Here is a 23,529-nt window from a genome sequence, read left to right as displayed (position 1 = left end):
TGATGGATTTGTCTAAAAACCATACAGTTGATGGATCTGTCTAAAAACCATTGCCCGCAAGGGTCAGTTGATGGATCTGTCTAAAAATCATTCAGTTGATGGATCTGTCTAAAAACCATTCAGTTTATGGATCTGTCTAAAAACTTGAAATGGTCGATAAATTTTTAGATCTGGGAATTTTACTGGATTCCAAGCTAAATTTTATTTCACATATAACAATGACAGCAAATAAAGCATAAAGGATTTATGAAACGTTGGGCTAGGGAGTTCAATGGCCCTTATGCCACTAAATCTCTATACACATCCCTGGTAAGACCTATCCTGGAATACGGATCCGTAATATGGGACCTTATATATAAAAAGCATTCTGATGCTATTGAATCTGTACAAAAACAGTTCCTACTCTTTTGTCATCGTGGATTAAATTTCAACCCAATAAATCTACCTTCATATTCTGCAAGATTGGCTTTAATTAAACTTCCAACCCTGAAGAGCCGACGAAGATCAATGTTAAACATTTCATTTATTTGCAACATAATCAATGGTAGTGTAAGTTCCGGTTTTTTAATCCAAAATATCTCATTTAATGTGCCTCAACGACCATCACGTCATTTTGTTCCATTATCAGTGAAATTTATTAGAGCGAACTTTGCCAATGGTGATCCAATAAGGAGAATGTGTATGGAATTTAATAAATTTTACATGTTAATTGATTTTTCATTAAGTAACAATCTTATATATAAATAGGCCACACGTTTTTCTGTGGTACACTTTTAAGTATGTTATTGTCCACCAATATTGATGAAACATATATGGTTTAAAAGGTTATTTTCTGTAGATGTGCACAATATAAATTTTTTTTAAAATTCTTGCCATAAAAGTGTTAAAAAGCGTTTTAAATTTGCTTGAAAAACAACAACAACATGTTTATGCACATCTAACTACACGTTTTTTTTGTACACAAACGTGAAAAATATTTTTGCGTATACTCAAAAGTAACTGTATAATTTCGTTATTAGTGGTCGAATTTTGACCACCAGGCGATCCTAGTATAATTAAAAACAACATTATTGCTTATTTGAATTCATAATTTTTATAATAAGTTTTTTTAATTACATTTATACAAATAATTGTTAATTGCCTGTAAGGATAATTTTCCATAGCCTAATAAATAATAAATAAAATAAAATTTTTAACAACGTTAGAATCTATTGTTGCTTCCTTTTTTATGCAACTTTGCTGGAAGTAGTTTACTAGATTCTAGCGAGTAAACCGTTAACGGGTACTTAAATATTGTTTGCCACCAAATTATGCCTGTTATTTTAGCATTAAAAAACAATTTTCAAATTGTCTTCGATATAAGCACTACGTGCATCTTATTAAAAAACGCAATATATTCCTTCTACGAGGTAATATTTATTAACAATAAAAAGAGATCTTCGTCTCTAATTTAAACTTGAAATTTGTTTGATTTATTTTTATAACAATTTTGGAAAACTTGGATTGATGCCAAACACCAAGTATGTATGTACATAAATTTGTAAGTTATGATTTACATTTAAAATAAACATTTCTAAGAATAATCCTTAATAACACAAAAATGGGTATGAGTTGTTTTGAGAGAAAATACAAAAATTTTCAAACAACTAAAAAAATATTTATCACTAGACCAAAAATACATTGGAAAACATCATACAACAAGTCATGTTTTATTTTTAGGAGGGTAATGAATTAACATTTTACTGTGAATCGCTTTAATGTATGCTAGGACCACCTGGTGGCCGAAATTCGACAATTTTCAAAATGCTTTTTACCACTTTTATGGAAAGAATTTTTAAATATTTTTTTATATTGTGCATATCTACAGAAAAAAAACCTTTTAAACCATATATGTTTCATCAATATTGGTGGAAAATAGCATAATTAAAAGTGTACCACAAAAAAGAGTGTGGCCTATTTATATATAAGATAATACATATACGCATTCTGCAAATGCTAAAGTTTCTGGAGTAAATAATACGATTTCTGTAGTTTCGAGAAAGGTTTTTTCTCAGAAGATCGGTTATAATTTGGATAAGAACTTTTATTTTTCCAGATATATCGGGAAATTTGCCTTCGATTTCTGTAATTTCTGCAGATTCCAATCCTTTTGATATTCTTATTGGGGCTGATTTATATCGCCGATACCTATTAGGGTCATTATTGACTCAGAGAACAATTTTCGGTTGGATACTAACAGGTCATTTAATGCCAGACAATTTTAATCGTATTTCACGAACTCAGGATGTCCTACAAGACATAATGCTGTCATTTGAGTATTCCTCTGTGAATTAAACACAAATTAATTCAACATACCTACACGTACGTAATTAACATTACAATACTCATTAGTGTTGCAAGGGGCTGGCAGTGTTAAGGTTGCATTATTTTTGTAATAAAACATTAAATGAATAATGCCATTTTTAACAACGTTAGAATCTAGAGTACTTTACTAGATTCTAGCGAGTAAGCCGTTATCGGTCCCTTAAATATTGTTTACCACCAAATTATATTTGTTATTTTAGCATTATAAAACACCCTTTGTTTTGTCTTCAACATAAGCACTACGTGCATTTTATTTAAATACGCAACATATTCATTCTACGTGGTAATATTTATTTACAATAAAACTTGAAATATTTTTGTTTTAATTTTATAACAATTTTGGAGAACTTGGATTTATGAAAAACAAATATTCCCATTTTGAATGTAATTTTGATTTTATTTAAAGTTTCTTAATTTATTCAGTTTTTTCTCTTTTCCCATTTTTCCTATTCAAATTCAATGTGAAAAAACTCCCAGGGAAGTTTTTATTCATAATTGGGCTAGCATTAAGAAAAAAGTTAATAAATAAACAAACATTTTCTTTTATACAACAAATAAACAAAATAGCTTTATTTTTTAGCGTAGCACTAGGGGCAGCTATATGGTGACTTGTGGCGATAAATGAAAAATGCGTTTTACAAAACAAATGATATGTCATTAGAAAGAGGGCACTTTTCTATATATAGTTTCTTCAGAACATTTTTTTTAAAAGATTTGGTTTAGAGTAGCAACAGGCCAAACGTAATAAAAAAAACTACATTTAATATCTATTAAAAATGGAATATTAAGGTGTATATTTCATTATTAAAATATCTTATTCTTTATTGAATAAAATAGTTTTTTTGTATTAATAATATTGATATATGTTGTTGGGAACTGATTTGTGATTTTTTTTAAAGAAATTATGAATGCATGTACTTTAATTTTGGTAAATTCCGAACAAACTATTATTATAATTTTTTTTACATGAAAAAGTTTTTTGGAAGTAAAAAAGTAGCATAAATGCGCAAAAATGCCCATAACTATTTTATGTTGATTAAAGAAGGGAATGTATAGAATTATATTCTATTTTAACATTTTGCAGATTTTTGCGGTTTTCGATTTTGTTATATTTTTAAAATTTTAGGCCTTTATTCAAAAACGTTTAAGTAGCTCTCAGAGAACTACAAACCATAATTTTTATACACCACTACAAACCAAGGTTGCCAATTTAGCCATTTTCCGGCTAGATCTAGCGATTTAATTTTCATTTAGCCATAAAAAAATGGCTAGATTTAATCTAGCCGGAAGATTTAGCCATTTTATTCTGTCCTAGCCTTTTTTATTTTAAACTTTTCTTGAAATTTTTTAAAAAATATACCAATATTTTTAATCAAATGACAAAGAAATAGTCTTTTTTAAAAAAAAATCTTACACACAGGCTGTGAAATTATTTCCAAAGCAAACACATCAGTCATATTCAAAAATCAATTTTGCATTTATTTAATGGATCCAATTTTGTTTATAAGTGCCCAGAAATTTGTTTAATTTATCAAAAAGGAACCAATTTATATTGATATTACAATTATTTAATCTGCTAAGAAATGTAATATTTTATATACTAGTAAAGTCGATCTCACTAAATAAAAAGACAATATTTATGAATTTGTATTCAGTCATTTTGGGTTTTAGCCATTTCTAGCCATTTTTAATTCTAAATCTAGCCATTTTCTGAGCTGAAGAGTTGGCAACCTTGCTACAAACTCTCGATCAAGGCGAATTTATACAAGGTGGAGTCAGTCAATCAGCTGATTACTCTTTTTTCGCTTGTTTGGTTCTAACATCTGTCAAAGCTTGTTTTTATACTTCAATATCTATATATGTAAAGCTAATTAACAAAATATTTATATTTTGCATAAATAAGTAAAGCCCTCGCTATTAAATTATCTACACTATATTTAGTTTTAATACATATTTGTTTAATTTTTAATTTCTGTTTTTTGACATTTGTTAAGACCATTTGTTGTTTTTGTAGAACTACCACCACCTCGTATAAATTCGCCTTGCTCTCGATGATGACGATAATGACGAAGTTGTTATCGAACCAGCTGTTAAGGTGACCATACCAGCTATAACAATTTTAAAATGTCAAATGGAGCAAGTACATGAAATATGTAGAATATTAAATGTAAAAGACTACTCTATACGTAAAATTTCAATTGGTTTGAAATTATTTTGCACCAATATAGAAGAGTATGATAAAGTATGTGATGCCCTTACTAAAAAATTTGATTTGGAGTATTTTACTTATGCCCAAAAAAATTAAAAGGCCTATAAGGCCGTCCTTTTGGGACTGGACAAAACTGACCCATCTGTTGTGAAGACTCGATTGCTACAATTGGGTCTTAAATGTACTAATGTCAAAATTGTTACTAAGTCTATGGACAATAGCAGAGAACATATTATTTTCATAGTATATTTTGAAAGAAAATCAATCACTCTAAAGGAACTGAGGCAAAAATATTCCGTAATTAATTATATAAAGGTGAGGTGGGAATACCAAAAACCAAACAAATCAAAACTGACGCAATGTTACAACTGCCAAATGTATGGACATGGTTCCAGTAGGTGCAAGGTGAAACCGTTTTGTGCAAATTGTGCTGGAAATCATAAAACGGAAGAATGTTCTACAACGGTCATTAAGTGTGTCAATTGTAAAGGTCCCCATAAGGCTATGTCTCCTGATTGTCCCAGTAGGGAAGTGTACAAACAAATCAGACAACGCGCTCAACCAAAGAGCAATAGACAAACCAATCAAGGCTATAATAGCAGGTCTAATTATAATAATAATTTCCCAAACTCTCTAAATCAGAGCGGAAGTCTTCCCAATTCGGCACCAAGGAGTCATCCATTCACTCAATCTAGCAATGCTGCTAATAATAATGCTAACAGAAACAACAATCTGTTCTCATTTAAAGAACTAAAAAATCTTACTTTTGAATTAATAGCTAATCTTAAAAGTTGCAAATCTCGAGAAGAGCAATTTCAGGTTGTTACCAACATAGCATTTAAATTTTTGTATCAATGAACAACAATATTAAGCTGTCATCATGGAACGCACGTAGTATTCGTACAAAAAAAGAAGAACTATTTAATTTCTTGGATAAATATAATGTTGATATATGCCTAATTTGTGAAACCTGGTTGAATATCAAATTATCAATTAGACATAATAGTTACTACTGTTATAGATATGATCGACAAACTGGTACTGGAGGAGGAGTAGCTGTTTTAATAAAAAAAAACATTCAACATCAATTGTTACCACCAAAAACAACTGAAATTATAGAAAATATCGGAGTTAGAGTTAATTGTGGGAGCGAATTTATAGACATTTATTCGTGTTATTTTCCAGGAGGCACAGTTGGATCTGACATTTCCAAGAAACTCAAATTTAAATCTGACCTTCGTAAATTAACAGATACGAATAATAAATACATTTTAGGTGGAGATCTGAACTACAGACACAACTATTGGGGATGTTTAAGAAATAACACATGGGGTAACATTCTACATGAAAACATACAACTAAACAAATTCCAAATTGCTTTTCCCCATGAAAATACATACAGTGGTGGCCAGGAATTTAAGACAAAAATTGTTTGCTAAATTCCACGTGATCGTCAATTATTTTTTTAAATATTTCCACAAATATGTATGCATGAGGACTGTTTTAAAACACAAGTGTGTTTTATTCGACTGTGTCAATTCATACATATTCACCACGAACACTTAAAATTTTTCTATAACTTGACCAAAAAAATTTTTTTTTAAATAAACATATTTTCTCACATTTATATCATTATATTTTTATTATTATAAAATATTCGGACCAAATTTCGTATTTTTAGTTCCACTAGTTTCGGTCATATCATGTTATTAACAGCGGATGTTCGCTGAGGTGGTCAACGTATTTCCACATATCTTTGTCCATATATGTTACACCGATTTTTCCAAACATTTTTCAGAAACTAGAAATATTAATAATAAATTTCATACCCTTAGAGGTCCTTTTATTTTGGCTCTATCGCACTTAAAATTCAGTTGATGAAAAAAATTCAAGTATTTGTCTTAAATTAGTGGCCACCACTGTATATTCCAGCAGATCCAAACAAACAACCATCTACATTAGATCTCATTTTAACCAATATGTTAACAAACATGTCAGCAGTTAAAGTAATTAACGACCTAAGTTCGGACCATTTACCTATTATGTGTAATATAAATATAATATACAAGTCGACAGACAATTTAGTCTATGCGTTCAATAAGGCTAATTGGCCACGTTTTTCCAAATTCATAAGTAGAAATCTCCCTACGGTAGAAGATCACAGAACAGTAACCGATGCCAATGAAATTTATATTATGATTAATGTTTTAAGCAATGTTGTAAAAACTGCAATAGATAAATCAGTTCCAAAACAACATATATCACCAACGACTAGACCATTACCTAAAAACATTATAATAATGATGCAAATGAGGAATATTTTCATGTCTGTCACCAATCCTTTACAACATTTTTACAGCTGATGTTCCTGAACTTTCAAATTGCACAATGTCAATATTTGCTGACGATACATCAATTCTCTGCTCCGACATTCATTCAGTGGATATAATTCATAATTTGCAGTTTGCTCTAAATAGCTTGAATAACACAGTACAACACATGATTTTGGGACTCAATTCTGACAATTGCACGTGAAAGTAGCCCCAAAAATAAGAACTTCTGCATCATTAGTTTTGTCAAGTTGGCTGCCGTATTAATTTAATGGCCATACGATTTTTTTTTTCCTCAAGGTGGATTTTTATCACTTTTTCTATATTTTAGCACGGTTATATCTCGTATACCGTACAGAATATCTCTTTTGTGGCTGAAGCAAAGTTGTAGATATTGAATAGTAGAAAAAAAGTACGAACATACCTACCCGAAAAAGGTGCATCCAGTACCTTAAAAATCGCAAAAATGCCCATTTTTTAAAATTTTTTACCAATTTTTTACCTTTTATGCTAAATAACTGGATTACAAATCCAATTATGGACTGATCACCATGAAATAAGGTCGTGTGATTTGTGTCTATATATTTATCATGAATCTTGTATGTATACCATCATTTTTAACAGATTTGTTCACTTTAAAGTGATTTTCGGAAGCGGGTCTTATATGGGAGCTATGAATAATTATGGACCGATCATAAAAAAATTCGGTACATATAATTTGTTCGGCCCAAGGACGAAAACTGTTGAAATTGGCTGAAATCGGTTCATTATTTCACCTAGCCCCCATACAAATGTCCTCCCGAAATTGGACTTTATCGGTCATAAATGTTTAATTTATATATGTATCTACACAAATTTCGCTCCAAATAAGTTTCATATATACAAAATTCATGTCACCAAATTTTATTATGATCGGTCCATAATTATTCATAGCTCCCATATAAGACCAGCTTCCGAAAATCACTTTAAAGTGAATAAATCTGTTAAAAATGATGGTATACATACAAAATTCATGATAAATAACTTTTATATAGACACAAATCACACGACCTAATTTCATGGTGATCAGTCCATAATTGCATTTGTAATTCAGCTATTGAGCAAAAAAGGTGAAAAATTGGTTGAAAATTTAAAAAAAATGGTAATTTTTGCGATTTTTAATGCACTGGATGCACCTTTTTCGGGTAGGTATGTTCCGTACTTTTTTTCTACTCTTCAATATCTACAACATTGCTTCAGCCACAAAAGAGATATTCCGTATACGAGATATAACCGTGCTAAAATATAGAAAAAGTGATAAAAATCCACCTTGAGGAAAAAAAAATCGTATGGCCATTAAATTAATACGGCAGCCAACTTGACAAAACTAATGATGCAGAAGTTCTATTTTTAGGGCTACTTTCACGTGCAATTGTCAGAATTGAGTCCCAAAGCAATGAACTGAAAAATGTTGTACTGTGTAATTATTTCAAAAAATGGAAAATTATGATAAATCCCGAAAAAACAAAAGCTATTTATTTTACGAGAAAGCGGAAAGCATGTTTTATTCCCCAAAGTTCGTTGCGTTTTTTAAACTTCGACATACCTTGGGACAACGATGTCAAATATTTGGGTGTTATACTTGATACCAAAGTTAACTTCAATAACCATATACCATATATAGTTAATAAAATCAACAAATTAATAAGAGTATTGTACCCTCTAATAAATAGAAAATCTCAACTAAATATTGACAACAAGACACTAATTATTAAATCTATATTTCATCCCGTTATGTTCTACTGTACTGGTTCTCGTCCGCTAAATGTCATATAAATAAGCTTCAAGTAGCAGAAAATAAACTACTCAAGACCATTATATTTTATTCTTAAAACCACATACAATTAGTGTTTATAAACCGGATAACCGTAAAACCGGGTTTTCTTCAAAATCTCGGTTTTTTGCGAACCGGTTAATTTAAAATGTTGATTTTCGGTTAACCGGTTTATATCACTCGGTTAACCGGTTTTTAAAATTTGGGACTAAAATCAATAAATCTCATGTTTTGGTGCATTTTTTATATTCATTTTTATTTTATTAATCATTTCGTTAGCTTAGTGAACAAAGTTCCTTTTCAGAAATAAACAGTCTAAAAGCCATGATTTGAAATATTTTTGAAACCTGATAATAGAGTTTTATTAATTATTTGGTAAGATTTATAATGACAAATAATCACAGTTAAGAAGTAGTGCGTTTGCATCGTATATGTTCTATTTTGGGACTTGGAACATTTTCTCTTTCATATCAGAAAGTCGAGGTGATAATAAATTTTTAAAATTATTAAATATTTAATTAAAAAAATTGTGATTTACATATTTTGGTTGAAATTTAATGAAGAAACCAATAATTAAAACAAGTATTATATATTTAGTAACATATTTATACTCAATTCCATTTGAATGAGATAATAATTTTGAAATTTTTACAAAAAAAAATGGACTTACCACTTTTGCATATTTATAGTTATATAATATTAACATTCCCGACTACTAAAAACCAAAAATTGTAAAGCTGTATATACTTTATTAGACATTTATGTTTTCTTCACATATCTGTCGGTTAACCGGTTTAACCGGTTTTTTCGAAGTCGGTTAACCGAAAAACAGGTTTTCTAAAAAAGGACAATTTTCGGTTAACCGACAAACCGGATTTTTAAAAAGTCGGTTTTTTATAAACACTACATATAATGTAATTTAATGTATTTTAAATGAAATAATTAGAAAAATTAATCCATTTTTTTTATTTCAGTATTTTTCACTTTATTTTGTTCGGAGGGTTAAAATATTTTTATAATATTTGAAATCTAGAGAAAATTACCTTTTCAATAATACCAATAACTTACATCAAAACCCAGTAGTTGATTTATCGCCCCTTTTAATATATCTTTGCCCTTATGTGCGTAGTAGCAAAAGTACCAAAAAGCGGAATCAATTTGACCCATTTATACGTTCAAATTTCAATTTCCTAAATTTAATTTGAAATTCTTTAGGACTACAATTCCATTTGAATTTAATTTCAGTTATATGGGATACAAAAAAACTACCAAAACTCGGGTTTCGACAGATTTATTCACGAAACCAGAGTGAGACTGGAAACTACTGGATTCATATATATCGGATGATTATTTACAGTTAAGTACTACGATCAAGTGACAACAGAGTATAAGATTGCAGCAGACTTGCCACAAGTAAGTGTACTCTCTATTTAATTTAAGCCTCCGACTTGAGTATGATCGATAAATTAACAATTTTACATTTGGTAATGATACGACCATTATTAGCTCGAACGAAAATCCACAGATACCATCTAGACAACTTAATGACTACCTCATATGAGTGGATATGTTAGATAAACAGGCAAATACGGATGAATGAGTAAAAAGTAAACATTGTTACGTTTGCAATAATGAGAGGAAATTCTCTACCTGGCACACTTAACAATGTTAATATACCTCAGTCCGATTATGTTACACACCTTGGTATTCGCTTGGATAGACGTCGTACTTAGCGTCGTTATATAGAAACCAAGAGAGCTTTTAAAACCAATTTGGACATATGGAATCTAATTATATGCAACGGCAAGTAATACCAGTATTGATCTTATACAGAGGGCCCAATCGAAAATGCTTGCTCGACTTCTCGCACAGAACAAAACCAGATCAAGGCTTCGTAGAGCCGATTTACCTCCTCGCTAGGATGAGGTACCTTTATTTATCAATGCTCTCGTTATAGAGCAGTTAGTTTGAATTTCAGTTACATGATTTAAATACTTATTGTTAATGATATAAGGCAGATTCAATAAATATAAACTTTAAAAAAATTATGTATAAATTACGAATAAAACATGGCTAATATTGGCAATTAATTAAAATAAATTTTAAACAAATACTTTATGAAATCATGATACAATTACACTATGAGACAAATAGAAGGGTCAGTGATCGGAGGGGGTTCTGCCCAATAGGAAATGTTAGATGGGTAAAAAAAAAAATATACGTGTCCCGGGGTTTCGCTGGGTCAGGTCTAGGAATCGATATATATCGATTTGAAATTAGTATGTATCGTATAGGAAACTTTGTAATTTATTTATTTATTTATAATTATTAATTACAGTAATACAATTAAGTAATTAAAAGAATTTTAAAAAAGTACTAGCGGCTAAGGCTTTCGACTCCGATTTGACTATTATTACAGGTACATTGTAATTTTGTTTGCCTTTTTCACGCATTTTGACCATCTAAAGGTCCGAATATTGCAAAGTTATGTTCCGTAAAGTTGTTAAGCTCAACGCCGGCTACAACATAGTCAATAAATAAAAGTGGTATTTTTCATTGAGTGGAACCCCGGAAATCACTGACCCTACTATTTGTCGCATAGTGTTATTAGGAGTGTTAAAACCGACTTAAAGACTACAACATTCCCATGTAGTTTACATTATTGTTGTCGAAAATTTTACTTTGAAGTCTGATTTAAATAAAAAATGTGTATGACAATAGTCATTAACAGTTTGATTTGCAATCCGGAAAAACACGACACCTTTGTCGGGTTTTTAACTCCCTATTTGTATGCGATCGTAGTAATGACTTATTTAATTCCCTATTTGTAAGCGAAGGTGGTAAAAACTTGCCTCCAATTACGTCACCGGGTTGAAATAATGAGTTAAAATGCCAATGTATAAGTAGTGAAATGTAGTTATATTAGCTTTTTAACTAATTACTTTGCAATGTAAGTTTTTGCTGAAAGTTTCTTCCCCATGAAAAAACTCTCGACAACACAATGGAACACTTAAAACAAATTATAGTGTGTTATTCTAAGTTGTGCCTAAGGGTGTACAATTTATCAAAATCATTGTGGAGAGATGTAGTTTAAACGATTTGGAATGCTGAATCAGTAAAATTTAATGTTTATATACAGTTGTGTTCATAAAAATAGGAGTGAACCTATTAAAAAACAAGAGATTAATTTTTAACTAAAAACAACAAGATTTATTCCATTTGTTTTTGTGTAATGTAATGTCGATTTAATCCTAAATTATTTAAATAATTCATTAATTAAATAAAGCTTTTGAGAAGAAAGTAACGGGAAGTTAAAAAACAATATCTTAAAAATTGCTGTTCAAAATAATAGGAGCATTTCAGTATTGATTAATATTTACTATTAAAAAAGTTAAAAAAGCTTATGAATATTATCAGAAACTTTAAATGCGATCAGTATTTGGTAGAATATCCTTTATTTTGTATTACTGCAGCACATCTGCGAGGCATAGAGTCGATTAAATCCTGACATCGCTTTAGAGGAATTTGATTCCACCCAACTTTCACTACAGACCACAATTCAGCTGCATTTGACGGTTTTCGTTCCGCAACATATTTCTTAACATCCCTCCATAGATGTTCTATGGGATTCAAGTCTGGGGACTGAACAGGACATGAGATAACCTAGACGATGTGGACCCAAAACCTTCCTTTACCAATTTGCTCGTGTGTTTCGGGTCGTTGTCTTGTTGGAAGACACATTTTAGTGGCATATTCCACACTGCATATGGCAGCATAATATTTCCACGTACATTTTTGGGTCCATAGTGCCTTTTATTTCGTGTATTGTACCAACACCGTTGCATGAAAAGCATCCCCATATCTATGCTTTTGCGCCACCGTGTTTAACTGCCTTTCTTGTGTACTGGACTTCATTTTCTGTGTTCGGGAGACGTCGAACGTACTGCCTAGATCCAGTTCCACCAAATAATACAATTTTTCTTTCATCAGTCCACAAAATATTTCTCCATTTTCCTTAGGCCAATTGATGTGTTCGTGGGGATTTTTAAATCTTGCCGCTGATTTTGTTCTTAGTAAGGGCACTTTTCGCAGACTTCTAGCGAATAGTTTGTTCTCCAGCAATCGCCTACGACTAGTAACAACACTTAAAGGAAGTTTAAGTTAATTTTGCATTTTATTTGCTGACGCGGAAGGGTCGCCTTTACTAAAGCGTACTATACGGCGGTCACCTTGACTCGATATTTTCAGCTTCCGAACGCGTGTCTTGGCTTTTTTTTCGTATGACAAGGCATTTGCAATCTTCTGATCAGAGCACGATAGTATTTCTTTAATTTTAATGTATTTTTGGCCTTGATTTCGAAGAATTCTAATAATTTCACGCTTTTCTTCGCTTCTGTACTTTCCACGTCCCAGTGTTTTAAAATATAACAATATTTTATATAAAAACATAATGTTAGAATATTTTCGCATATGATTTTCATATTTACTTATTATTTCACACACGATATATTCACTTAATCACTTTAATTTATTGTAAATCACAATTGCTCCTATTTTTTTGATTCATGCACTTCATGGACAAATAAAGAAATCACCATAAAAAATCACAGAAATAAAAGCTATCACAATAATTTATTTTCATTTTAGTTTTTTACATTCCATTGTAACAACCGCTAGCTTTTTTACATGGTTTTAATGTTGACAGACTAACAAAATAACCTTATTAAGTTATGGGCAACTATTGCTCCTATTATTTTGAACACAGCTGTACATATTAGGGTATTCAATCGATTAACCGTTAATCGGTTAACCGATTAATTTTTGACGGTTAACTGTTCGAATAATTTGAAATTGCCGATTTTCAAATAACAAATAAACCGATTAATTTGTGTCGATTAACCGATTAACCGAAATTCCTTTTTTTTGCACTTTAAAAAATGTTTTTGTATGTACATATTTATTTTTCCTTTTCAATTCAAATACAAATTTCAAATTAAAATTAGATATTTTTTGAACATCCAATAAACATGATTAGTGAGTATGTATAACAACTGACATATTTAATTGACATGTATTTGAAGCTTTGTTTGTATTTACATGTATAGGCGATTTTTTTTAAATGAGTCTTTTATCAATACTAATCGAAACTATTAAATTAATCAAAATCTAAAACAATCCAAAAAGGAATATTCTTTATCATGATTTCTTTTGATTTCTCCAACATATACAATCAGAGAGAGTTTTTCCCAAGAAAAGTTTTATTAAATCTAAAGAAATAAATCGTTTAAATTATATTCTTTTTAAAAAAGATTATTTCAGAAGATCTCACTAAAGAACTCACACATCGCTCATTTGCTGCAACAACGTCATAATTCAAAAAAAATCGTTTCGAGAAAAACGTCTTTGAATATTTTATGACATTTTACTATTTCTTAAATAAATTTTCAACAAATCATGCGATTTCAAATATAAATAGTAAATGTTAATATAAATAGTAGATGTTAATATCTTTCTAATCTGTATTTAACTCAAATTTTTACTTATCAAATATACGAGAAAACATGAATTTTAATTTTGGTGTTTACAACAAAAAAACACTCACACAAAAAATAATTGACTTTTTTGAAAACTGATAAAACTATATGAATGATTATAGAACAGCGCATATTTTGTATTACTCAGTTCAAAAAACACGGATTTTGAGTTATGACGTTGTTGCAGCAATTAGGCGATATGTTTACAAAAATGATCTCAAATACCTTGGGGGTTACTCTCTATTGCGATGCGAAGGCAATTTCGATGCGAAAGGTAAATGCGTTAAGAATACAATTTTGTACTATGTATCGTCTACGCAAACGCTTTCGTAAAAAGAAGCAATACTGGCACCACAAAATAAACAATAGCGGGGAATGACAAAATGAAATGTCAAAACTTGTAAATAAAAACATTTTAAACTAATTTTTTGTGCGATGCGAAAACGCAATAAAGGGTACCAATTGTACCATTTTTCTTTCGCATCGCAATAGAGAGTAACCCCCCTTATTTGCTGTTTTTTATGTTTTTGTACACAAAATTCGTTATTGTATTTTCAATTTAAAATGAAAATAGAAATTATTCGGTTAATCGAATAATTATAAATTAACCGATTATTAACCGAATAAATCTAAACCTCGATTAATTATTTGCTCGATTAACCGATTAAACCAGAAACCCGATTAATTGAATACCCTAATACATATACATATACTACTGTCTACTTACTTCTTTTTTGAACTGAACGTAGATGCGGGATCACCAAGTTTTCTCTTCTTATTTTCTTTACGACATGGTGTTGTCGCTACGTTATATATCTTCTTTTCTTTATTAATATTTTCATCCAATTTAGGGATTTGTATATTAATTACATTGTCATTAGGCGTATAGTCCAAATATTCCGAACTTCCCATTGCCGACCCAACTATCTTTCTCAGGCCGTTGAACATTTCTATAATAATACAAAAAAGAAAACATTATGTTTAATTAAAAGTTGTCGAATTAAACAAAATTACGAGTTAGCGAACCACTGCGTCTTTTCTTTTTATTTTTGGCTGATGCTGATTTTGTCCCATTTTCATTGACTATATTTTTCATTGCACCAGTAATAGAATTATCCGATAATTTTTTTTCCGATCCAAGCTTGTTTGAAGTTCTTTGAAGTTTATATTCAATGCTCCTTGGTATGGTCCCAATAGCATTAGCATTTTCTATTAGAATTTGAACAATTTTAACATGATTCTTAAATCGATGGCTATTTATGTTAGGAAATGGCATGATCGTGGGTGTAAAAATTATAGCTAAGTTTTCCACTGACATTTTATTAAGATTTTCACTAAGTGATACGGTATATAAAAATTGCATGAAAAACGATAGTGTGTTTATTGTCAGTGGCGGTAAAAGCAAACAGGCTAAAAGAATGGCTTTAACGAAATTATCTCCAACTAGCAAACTTCGTAGAAGTGTTTCTTGTATAGAAGTAGGAATTATAGGTTCGGGAAGCTCGCGAAAAAAATATTTGATAACATTTGCAACATCTATTACATGGTGCGATTTACCCAGCGCAACGCCCGCTTCGAGGCTAATCTATTGAAGAAAATTAAATTTAAGTTGCAGAACGAATTGGAATAATTTTTCTACTAACCCGAATTTCCTTCTGACGTACGAAAGACCCAGCTTTTCTAAATATACCTTCCGTTTCTACTTGTTCAAGTATACGGTTACATGCCTCTGCAACGAATATTGGTATTTGAACTACTCTTCCATTTGCAAGAATAACATCTGTCAAATCCAAAAGGTGTAAATGAGTACGAAATATATTTTTTCGGCAGGATTTATTCTTAAATGCGGAAAAATGTTTATTAGTGGTAGTATAATACAAAGAAATGAAATTTTACCTGAATTTTTTTCTTCTTTTCCTTCTGATATTTTACACCAAATGTCTTTAGTTCATTTATAATAATAGCGGAAAATTCATCTTTGTTTGTAATATCACTTATATTCATTTTTAATAATAACTTTAATAATTTTCAATTCAAAACAGTTGGTTTTCCGCCACATAAATTTTCTTAGACGACGCACATTTAATATCTATAATGTCACGCAGTGTTGTGAAAGTATTGATAATGTGAGTACTCAAGGTGAATTTATACAAGGTGGAGTCAGTCAAACAGCTGATAATCTTTTTTTCGCTTTTTGGTTCTAACAACTGTCAAATCTTGTTTTTATATTTAAATATCTACATATTCTAAGCTTATTAACAAAATATTTATTGTTTAAATAAGTAAAGCCCTCACTATTCAATTATCTACACTATATTAAGTTAAAATACTTATTTGTTTAATTTTTCATTTTGGTTTTTGGACATTTGTTAAGACCAATCGTTGTTTTTGTAGAACTGACACCACCATATATGAATTCGCCTAGGTGAGTACTTGTGTAATTGGCAAGGCGAATTTATACAAGGTGGAGTCCAAGGCGTATTAAACAAGGTGACAGCAGTGGCGAATTGAAATAAATACAGGCGAATTCACTTATTTTTTATATATAGAGTTTGACATACGGGCGTACGGGCGAATATTTTTTATATATGTAGTTTGACATTTGTGCGTGCTATTTCTATAATCAGCTGTGCTGCCGATGGCACCTTATTAAATGCACCTTGGTGGAGTCAGTCAAACAGCTGATAATTTTTTTTTCGCTTTTTGGTTCTAACAACTGTCAAAGCAAGGCGAATCTAATAAGGTGACCTCACGAGAACAGCTGATTACAGAACTAGCACGCGATAATGTCAAACTGCATATATGAAAAATATTCGCCGGAACGCCATTATGTCAAACTCCATATATAAAAAATAAATGAATTCGCCTGTATTTATTTCAATTCGCCACTGCTGTCACCTTGTTAAATACGCCTTGTGTCAAAGCTTGTTTTTATATTTAAATATCTACATATTCTAAGCTTATTAACAAAATATCTATTGTTTACATAAATTTGTAAAGCCCTCACTATTCAATTATCTACACTATATTAAGTTTAAATACTTATTTGTTTAATTTTTCATTTTGGTTTTTTGACATTTGTTAAGACCAATCGTTGTTTTTGTAGAACTGACACCACATTGTATAAATTCGCCTTGTGTAATTGGGTTCTGTTAAGCTATGATCACACCAAGGCGTATTTAACAAGGTGACAGCAGTGGCGAATTGAAATAAATACAGGCGAATTCACTTATTTTTTTATATATAGAGTTTGACATACGGACGTACGGGCGAATATTTTTTATATATGTAGTTTGACATTTGTGCGAGCTATTTCTATAATCAGCTGTGCTGCCGATGGCACCTTATTAAATGCACCTTGGATCACACTATATGTTTTAAAAGTGTTATGTGATATATATTTAAAATGTACAGATGGATTCACACGATAGGTTTTCCATGTGTATTGTGACAAATTTTCACATATAAACTTGTTCAAGTTGAATTTATTTAAAGGTGTGTCACACGGTGTTTATTACATACATAAGTATTGGGACATGTATTCGATACAAATGGAATTCCATGGCGCATATTCAGAAATCATAACTAAAGTCGGAACTAGTAAAACTGAAACTAAAAAATAGTTCATAGATACAGTTGCAAATATAAAAAATGCAACGCTATGTTATGTGATCTTCAACTGGTATGATTTTTCTTATATCAGTGATAAATTTGTGCGAGCATAAAAAATGCAACTCTTAAGGTAGGATCACACGATTGCCGTAATGCACCAATTTGATACAATTTTAATTGTGCTGAATTGGGGCCCAATAAAGAAATTGTCCCAATCACATTCTCTGCAGTCACATGATTGCCTCATTTTATATAAATTTGATTGTCGTAAATTGGCGCAAAGCGATGTAGTGGCAATAATTGTCGCATTCCAGTCACACGATTTTTCTAGTTTACGGCAACTCAGAGAAACAGCTGTGCTTGATGTTAAATTTTGTTTTTTTTTACTTAAATGAAAAAAAAATCTATTTGTGAATAAATTATTTGTTAAATAAAAAAAGAAAAGAAATAAAGAAATGTTAAAAGTTGTATGTGGGTCAGGGAGTGGCTCACAAAAAGAATATTTTATTTACAAAAATTAATACTGGCGCTAATTGTCTTCTTTAATTGCCGCACTTTTTTATTGGTGCATGTTGCCAATCAAGCATTCACATGATTGCGCACCAGGGTTGCATTTAATTGGGCCAAATAACCACAATATTGTTGTGGTTTGACATATGAGCCAATAAATTGTGAAATCACACGATTGACGTATAAAATAAACCAATAATTGGTGCATTGCGGCAATCGTGTGATACTACCTCAAGGAAATTGACTTAATTTTTAAAATTTTGAAAAAAAAACAAGTAATAGTGCTATATTCGACTGTGCCGAATCTTAAATACCCTTCACCAAATTATACTTCAAAATTTTAAATATTTTTAGGTAAACAAAATTTAATTTTTTTTACAGTTGTTTTTTGAATTTTTTGGAAAAACAAAATTTTTTTTGTTTGTTATTTTAATTTTTGTTTTTAAATTTAAAATTTTTTTTTTTTAAATTTTAAATTTTTTTTTTTTTAATTTTTAAAAATTTTTTTTTGTTTTTAATTTAAAAAAAAAAAAAAATCTGGTTCAAAATTTTTTTCCCGATTTTGACCCATTGTAGGTCCAACTTTCTATGGTCTTATATACGTCGTTGCAAATGTCTTTGAAATATCTATCATTAGATATCCATATTGTCTATATTAATGTCTTAGTAATCCAGATATAGGTCAAAAAATAGGTCAAAAATCGAGGTTGTCTTGGTTTTTTCCTCATATCTCAGCCATTTGTGGACCGATTTTGCTGATTTTAAATAGCAAAATTCTCGAAAGCATGTCTGATAGAATTATTGAAGATTTGGATCCCGAAGATATCTGGGGTCTTCAGAAAACTGATTTCAACAGACAGACAGACAGACAGACAGACAGACAGACAGACAGACAGACAGACGGACGGACATGGCTTAATCGACTCCGCTATCTATAAGGATCCAGAATATATATACTTTATAGGGTCGGAAATGAAAAATGTAGAAATTACAAACGGAATGACAAACTTATATATACCCTTCTCACGAAGGTGAAGGGTATAATAATTATAAAAAATTGCTAAAAACTATAATACTGTTACAATACAGTAATTTAATGTTAATCCTAAAATTCAAGGATATGAAATCTAAAAGGATAACAGAATTAACGAGTGATGCATTTTCAGTTCAATATGGTGAATTTTTCGAAAACCAAGAAAATTTTAATAATTTTTATGTATTTATTTACCAATTTAAAGTCTTGTGGATATTTTCTATGAAAGGAAATCAAATAATTGTGGTGGTGTGCCTAAAACTGATTGTATAAGAGCTCAAGATCAAAAGGATATGACTAGTTAATGTTAGAAGGGTGCTGAAATTTAATGATAAAATAATATTTTCACAATCATATGACATCATGTGGTGTTTAAAAATTACAAATAATGAAATCATATTCAAATATCCATTTATTTTGGTAAGTAAACGAATTCCAAAATAGCGGAAGAGAACTGTAAATAATATTAAATTAGACACTGTTCCTATTTCATAGAATCCTATATTTAGCTTACGTGATTACTAAGCTATCGCAATTTTTTACTATTTTAATTTAATATTTAAGGGAATATCTCTGACTATACGGCCTAAGTAAGATATCTAAACTATCAGACTCGAATAAATTAAAAGTACGTTAATTGACCTTCCATAACATGCGTCAGCACTATTTTAAGCATAAAGGACCTGCTTCCATTTTTTCATCATTTAAAAAGTCTTCCTTTATTTACATTATTTTACAAAACTAAATATTTACAAATGAGATCTTACCTTTACATATAGATATTACAACAAATGATTGAGTTACTCAAGCGAATTTAAAGAGTTTATTTAAAGGTAAAATTGGGTAAAAAATCCTTTTATGAATAGTTAAATAATCCAAAAATTATTCGAAAAGGTTCATGTGAAAAAAATGACAAAAGTTAAGTAATTAATAAAAATTGTTAACATTTGTTTAAATTTTGTAAACATTTTTTTAATTAACTTATTTGTAAATTGTAGTCATAGATGGGGGTAGTGCACTAATTTTACAGTTTGCACTAATACTTAGTAATAGTGCAAAATTAGTGCAATCATTTTGTTCATATTTAGTACTGAGTTGAAAATTAGCAGCCTCACTAAACATTAGTGATAGTGAGTTAAAAAATTTTGCACTCAAATTATTTAAAAAAATGCAATCATCAGTTTATTGCAACTTTTTTGTATGCACTAATTTGAGTGCAACTTCAAATTGTGCACTAAATTTTTAAGTTCAAAATGGTTTAAGTTTATTCCTGTACATTAATTTAAAACTTAAGACTAATATTTCATTAAAAATAACAAAAAATATTTAAAATTTTTATTTTTCGAATTTGGATTCAACAATTTCATGACTACTCATTTTTGAAAATTTAGTGATAGTATGTTTAATGCAGCCTTTATTTTGATTGCAGGTTAAAATTTTGCACTAATTAATTGTAGTGCAGATTTTTGCACTAAATCTTTGTTTAGTGATTAAAAAATTATCACTATCACTATTTTTTTTTAGTGCTAGTTAAGAAATATGCATTATCACTAAAACTGATAAAAAATAGTGCAAACTAAATTTTTTGCAATTTTAGTGAGTGATAGTGCAATGCTGATTTTAATCAACATTTAGTGCACTACCCCCAACTATGATTGTAGTATTGACAATTTCTTGTAGTTATCTATTAACTATTTTATTTGTTAAAAATTATTTTGTATATTACATCCAAAAAGGAAAAAAATTAAAATAATTTTGTGTCAAAAAATAAAAAAACGAAAAATTACATTGTATATTTTTAATAATAAATTGAATATAATGATTAGTATTGATAAATATTGACGAATTGTTCAAGACAGATGAAAAGGTATGCTTAAAATTTAAGATAATCTTATGCAGAACGGTTAAAGAAATATTCTTTTTTAATAGGGTTCAGGAGTCTAATGGAGTATAACGTTACTTTCTGATATGCTTTCTGATATGTTTTAGCATTTCTGAATAAACTACATAGGATACTCCATCCGGCTGTTTAAAGTCGTCTATATAAGTGGATATGCAAGATTCAACCGAACAAACATTTCCAACCAAATCCAAAAGCAATACCTGATGTGCATGGAAGTAATGGTCCATCGACGTACTAATATATAGTTGAACATGTTAACCATAACAATATCAACATATACCCAAACTAAAAGCTAAACCGTCCACCATTTTTATTTAAAAGAACTCCATCAATACCACTTTTAGACGCCATAAGTCAACTCCTTTTTATAATTCTTAATAAAATCCAATTAAAAGAATCCTTTTATTGTTTTTTTCTTTATCAGGTCAATAAATTTATTTTTTAAGGGTAAATCCATTTGGAATATGTAATTAACTACAAACAACAAAATTGTTTAATAGGACGATTTAATTGTTAAAATGCAACAGTTTACTGTTAACTAATTAGTTGTTCAATAAGACAAACTTGTAATTGAAAAATATTGTTGAATGTTAACAATTTTGAGTAACAACCAAATTTTTTATATTTACAAAATCGGTTGTTGATGCCTTTTTAATTGCCGAATCTTATATACCCTTCACCTTTGTTGTGGATGCATTATTATTTTTTATAATTAGTATATATGTATGTACATTGCCCACTTTCAGCGTACAGCATCCTAAATTTATCAAGAACACAAAAAACAACAACAATGCCAAACGAAACAAAGCACCAAAAGAAAAAACAAAATATTCAAGGCAATGAAACCAACACACATCCAAACATACGTTTAATTGTATAAAAAACAACAACAACGCCAAAAGAAACAAAACACAAAAAAAACAAAATACGCAAAGCATGCACATCCAAACATACGTTTTGTTGCTTTTTTGTCAAAGCATGCAATACATTGTGTTTTTTGATGAAATTTTCAGAGGTTATCTCAGATTTTTGCTCATATCTCCGTTATTTATGGACGGATTTTGCTGATTTTAAGTAGCAAAATTCTCGAAAGTATGTCTGACAGAATTGTTGAAGATTTGGATCCCGGAGATATCTGGGGCCTTCAGCAAATTGAGTTCAACAGATAGACAAACAGGCGGACATGGCTTAATCGACTCCGCTATCTATAAGGATCCAGAATATTGTTACGAAATTGTACTTGAATTCAAATATAACGATTTTAACGGCTGATTTAAAAGTAACAGTGCTGTAAAACTGTAACATATCTGTGGGCATTATTAAATAAAAGCTTTCAGTTCATTTGATCGTAAGTTGGCAACGCTGTACTCGATTTCGAATATTCAGTTAAAGAACATTGTAGAAAGTACACCACAGATGGCGTATGTATTAGAAACCTCTAGACAGTTAAAGAGAGAGATGGCAGTGTTATAAATAGTAGCAGAGGTTGCAGTCGTTAGTGAGTTTATCAGAGACGCTTTTCGAATAAACATCAACTTAGTGCTTTAAAGTGTGTTGTGTTTTTCAATTAAATTCGTGTACATTATAAATTGTGTCTGTATTTCTGAGAATTTATAAACGTGTATAAAAAACATTGAGTGGCTATTTAATTCTGTGGTTGTCGTACATTTTGAATAAATAAAGAGTTGTTACAATTTTTAAACTACTAAACGGCTTTTATTTAAATCAAAAGTATCCGGTTTATTTAAAGGAAATAAACCAGCGTTTTGAAAAGGCTAAAACGTAACAATTGGTGTCAGAAGTGGGATCGCAAATTAATAAGCATGAAGTTTGAAGAACTAAAAGTTGAACAACTCAAGAAAGAACTGAGTAAGTTGGAGTTACCAACAGCAGATAATAAGGCGGAATTGCAGAAGAGGCTCATAGATGAATTTAATCGCCGTGATATTGACATCGGTGCTTACGAATTCGAGTATAAGGAAGAAATGGAAGTTTCTACACGTTCAACAACAAGCAGCTTGGATTTAAGCACAATGTTCGCGGCTATGATGGAAAAAATGGAAATAAACAACGAGAAACTTCTTGTCGACAATGAGAAACTTCGTGCTGAGGTTAAAGCTGAAGTCAAAGAAACTATCAAACACATAGCTGAAATGGAAGCGAAACTTCAAGAATCCTCTAGAGCTACAGATGAAAAAATTCAGGAAATGTCTGAGGTTAT

At 30.1% G+C, this 23,529-nt stretch overlaps 1 protein-coding gene across 2 annotated transcripts in view; it reads right to left on the bottom strand.

Moving 5' to 3' along the window:
* LOC135963184 (uncharacterized) overlaps window positions 1-16,287 on the bottom strand; it is a 91,122-nt gene extending 74,835 nt beyond the window's left edge. The window contains exons 1-4 of one of the 2 annotated variants that reach the window (XM_065514958.1): window positions 16,147-16,287; window positions 15,894-16,088; window positions 15,265-15,835; window positions 14,978-15,200 (exon numbers count right to left, since the gene is read on the bottom strand). In XM_065514958.1, coding sequence (XP_065371030.1) covers window positions 14,978-15,200; window positions 15,265-15,835; window positions 15,894-16,088; window positions 16,147-16,254 — 1,097 coding nt within the window. In that variant the 5' untranslated portion in view covers window positions 16,255-16,287. The remainder of the gene's footprint in view (window positions 1-14,977; window positions 15,201-15,264; window positions 15,836-15,893; window positions 16,089-16,146) is intronic. The other variant, XM_065514959.1, reaches the window with a different exon arrangement.
* Between the last annotated feature and the right edge of the window lie 7,242 nt (window positions 16,288-23,529).

Source organism: Calliphora vicina, chromosome 1 (genome assembly GCF_958450345.1).
Source record: "Calliphora vicina chromosome 1, idCalVici1.1, whole genome shotgun sequence".
NCBI lineage: Eukaryota > Metazoa > Arthropoda > Insecta > Diptera > Calliphoridae > Calliphora > Calliphora vicina.
The sequence above is the reverse complement of the archived record's forward strand: the minus strand, read 5'-3'. Positions and strand labels throughout refer to the sequence as shown.